The sequence below is a fragment of the Propithecus coquereli genome, unplaced genomic scaffold (genome assembly GCF_000956105.1).
Source record: "Propithecus coquereli isolate 6110/MARCELLA unplaced genomic scaffold, Pcoq_1.0 Scaffold598, whole genome shotgun sequence".
In the NCBI taxonomy this organism is placed as follows: Eukaryota; Metazoa; Chordata; class Mammalia; order Primates; family Indriidae; genus Propithecus; species Propithecus coquereli.
In genome coordinates, this window is record NW_012151929.1 from 435417 (window position 1) to 439069 (window position 3653).

General features: G+C 59.6%; 1 protein-coding gene across 1 annotated transcript; it reads right to left on the reverse strand.

Annotated features, from left to right (window-relative positions):
* Positions 1–2229: 2229 nt before the first annotated feature.
* On the reverse strand, positions 2230–3653 carry PPY (pancreatic polypeptide). Its single transcript, XM_012659042.1, has 4 exons — positions 3573–3653; positions 2879–3069; positions 2557–2628; positions 2230–2380 (listed from the first exon to the last, which is right to left on the reverse strand). Exons 1-4 carry the CDS (start codon positions 3588–3590, stop codon positions 2356–2358), a joined length of 306 nt encoding a protein of 101 aa, XP_012514496.1. The 5' UTR covers positions 3591–3653; the 3' UTR covers positions 2230–2355.

A 3653-nucleotide genomic window follows, 5' to 3' on the forward strand; every position in this document is an offset into this window, starting at 1 on the left:
CCACGGGGCACCCCCGCGCGCATCGCTGCCCGAGCTGCAAAGACGTCTTCCCCAGCTTGAAGAAATCTAAAAACCACAAGAAAACCGCGAACGCCACGAACCTCTCCCCACCGAACGCCTCGAACCCTTCCCCACCGAACGCCACGAATCCCCCACCGCAGGCCACCGCGAAACGCCAGGCACCGAACGCCATGGAACCCCTGCCACCCACCTCCTCCCGGGGCCCCAGGTAGGAAAGCCTGGGCACTGCTGGCACCGAGTCAGGGGCCTCGGAACTGGGCGCAGCTGGGGTGGGAGCGAGAGGAAGATCCCAGGTGTGGAGGCGGGGGAGATAGCAGCGCCCCGGGGACTTCCTTCTCCTTGACCTCCAGACGCCTGACCCGGGGGTCTCAATGCCCACCAATCCCTTTATATTGTGAAAGGGGCCTCAACTCCTCCCACCCCCTCGGTGAAAACAATAAAGAGAAACAAAATCTCTATTGCGTCTTGACTTATGTGGGCTTCTGTGGGCCTCCTGGCAGGGAGGTACCTGTCCTTAAAGGAGGACAGGGGACCTAGGAGTTCCTGCTGTGGGAGAAAAAGACCTCAGCTACAGAGTCCTCCCTGCGACCCACCCACCTTCCCCCACCTCACCCGCATGCACCCCTACCAGGGTAGGGGTCTAACCTGGAGGGAGAACAGGGATGAGAGAAGCCGGTTCTGCAATCTCAAAGAAGGGGCTTCAGTCAGACACACACCCCACCCTGCCCAGGTTTCTACGCAGACCAGTAGCCTAGAATGCCAGCCTGTCAGTGTTCCCGTGAGTGTTGGCACAGGGACACGCAGAGGGGCATGTCTGCCTTCAGTGTGCAGAGTTCAGGGAGCCTTCTTTGCCTCCTGGGCTCTGTCAGCTCCTCTGTTGGTGAGCACAACAGGGGAAGGGGAGACACCTAGCGAGGGCCTGTCCCTGAAAAGTGGGCTTGAGGGTGACACTCTCCTCTGAGGGTCCCCACAGCCATCCGAGAGGCCTGGGCAGGGCCAGAGGCCCCTGCCATGATCCAACTTTCACACCCAGATGTGTCTGGAGCTGGGGCCTAATTCCTGCCCCTGGGAAGTGTTTACACTTCTCCCCATTCAGAATCATCCCATTAGCTGCCAGAGACAGTGCTGGGATGTCACACTCTGTCACACAAACTCAAACTCTTCTCCTGCTGAAACCAGCTCCCCATCCAGGCATCCCTTGGATTTAAGAGTCAACCTGAGCCAAGCAGCTACAGCCTCTAGAAGCCTCTAGAAGCCCTTTGCCTTTTAGGGTCTGGTTTCGACCTGGTTCCAGGTCATTTGCACACACCAGAGGGAGCCTGGACTTGGGGGAAAACGTGATTGTGGTGCCGCTGCCATTACCAAAGCCACAGCCCCATCCCTTCACGTGGGGGAGGCAGGAGAAGCCATTCTGAGAACCAGAGAGGTTCTAATTCTCTCACGTCTCCCCTTTATACACATGCCCCACCCCATCCCCACCTAGTTGGGGTGCCTGAGAAGGGCCAAGGTGAGATAGGCCTGGGGGCCCACTGGGACTCTCAGGGCTGGCCTTCTGGGGGCAGGATCCGGGTCCTCACACTCCCAAAGCTGGAGTGTACAGTCCACACACAGGACTCATGGAGGTGGCCAGATCGCTCCGATAATCTGGCCTCCTCCCTCCTGCAGCAGCTTGAATACCTCCTGTGCCCAGGAGTTCACTACCTCTCAGGACAGCCCATTCTCTCCAAATTGCTAGAGGGCAGCTCTGAGGACACCCAGTGCAGCCAGTGACTGAGCACCAGAGTCACTCGTCTAGGCAGGGCTGCTGCCCCTGCCTCTATGCCCAGGATACTTTCATATAAATTAGTGCTTCATCTACTACCTAGGCTAGAGGACAGCATTGGGGAGGGGTACATTTTGGGACAGGGTTGTCATCGGACCCATGATCAGAAAGGTCTAGAAGTGCTAAAATGGAAAGATTCAAATCCAAGACTGCCACTTCGCTGACTTGCTGAATGACCTTGGGAGAGTCCCTGGTGCCCCCTGGGCCACTTGTCCCTCTGTGAAGTGGGGAGGATGAGCTGAGTGACTAATGAGCTTACAGACATTCTGGATCATTTATAACAGCCCCCTTGCCCCTTCCCCTCCTCCCTGCCCTCCCCCTTTCTCTCCGGTGCGTCTGGCCTGCTCCTGCCCCCATCAGGGGCCCACAGAGACTCAGAGAGAGGCTGTGACTTTGACTTGCTTTATTTAGCCTGTGTGGGAGCAGGGAGCAAGCTCTGGCCAGAGCCAAGGGTGTGGAGGGACGAGCTGGGCTGGCACTGCTCACGGAGTCCTACGAGGCAGGAGGTGGCATTACAGGTCCATCGGGCTGAGTTCCCTGTGAGGACAGGACAGAATGTGGCAGTGGGGACCCAGGCCTTGTGCCCTCGGGAGACCTCAGGCCAGTGCTGGGCCCCCGTTCTCTGTCCTCCAACCCCACCCCTTCCAGGCCCTGATTCTGCCCCAAATTTCAGCCGCAGGGAGCTGGGCAGACAAGGCAGGAATCAGACCCACCTGGGGGCAGCTGCGTGGGGGGAGTCCCACTGCAAGGAGTCCGGTGCATCTTCTTTGTCTCTTTTCCCGTACCTGGGAGGGAAGAGATAGTTGGGGCAAGCACTGTGCCAGGTGCCAGCTCACCTGCCTCATAGGGGTTCCCTTGGGACCATCCTGCCTGGGGCACTTGGGCCCAGACCTGGTCTGTAGAGATGCTCCATTTTCCCAAAAGCGAGTATGAAAGGGGCTGGGGGCAGGGACAGGGATGGGGTTGTGGCCAGGAATGTGAAGTGGGCCACGGGTCTCAAGGGCCAGGATCCCTTTCCCTCTCCCTGGCACACACCTAGGCCTGGTCAGCATGTTGATGTATCTGCGGAGATCAGCCACATACTGGGCCATCTGCTCTGGCGTGGCATCATCCCCTGGGTACACTGGCTCCATCGGGGCTCCCTGGGCGCCCAGCGGTGGCTGCAGCAACAGAGCCACACAGGTGGACAGGAGCAGCAGGGAGAGGCAGCGGCGTGTGGCAGCCATCTGAGGAGCAGGGAGCCAGCAGCTGGAGGCGGAATAGAGCCCGGTCTGCAGGCCCCCCTGCCCCTTAGCCCATCGCCCCTCCCTCCAAACCTGGGGACAAGGGGGCAGGGCAAAGAGCCACTCGGAGCTGATCACCCCACCTCCAGACCCTGCCCTGGAGGGCACGGGCAGCCCCTTCTTGTGAGCAGCAGCAACCAGAGGTCAGTCAGGGCCTTGCAAGGTACAGAAGTGCACAGAGAAGGGGGAACATGAGGCCTGGGGACGGGAGGCAGAAGTTGGGTGGGGGTTCAAGGGAGGGGGCTGGCGGGAAGGAGGGGCACTCCAGCTCACCCACAGGGCGGGGGACACAGAGAACTTGTGAAGCAAGGGACAGAAATCCATGGCCTGGTGGGTCTGGCCCTCCCCCCAGGGGTAGAGATGCAGTATAGGTCCTGGAGAAAACACTGCTGCCCATGTCACCCTACACAGACAGGGACAGGGACACACACAGAGATCCCAATCACAAGGTCGCTGTCATACATTCCAGCTCACAACCACACACACAAGTGCACACGCGCTCGCAGTCAGCAGACGCCCAGTGTGAC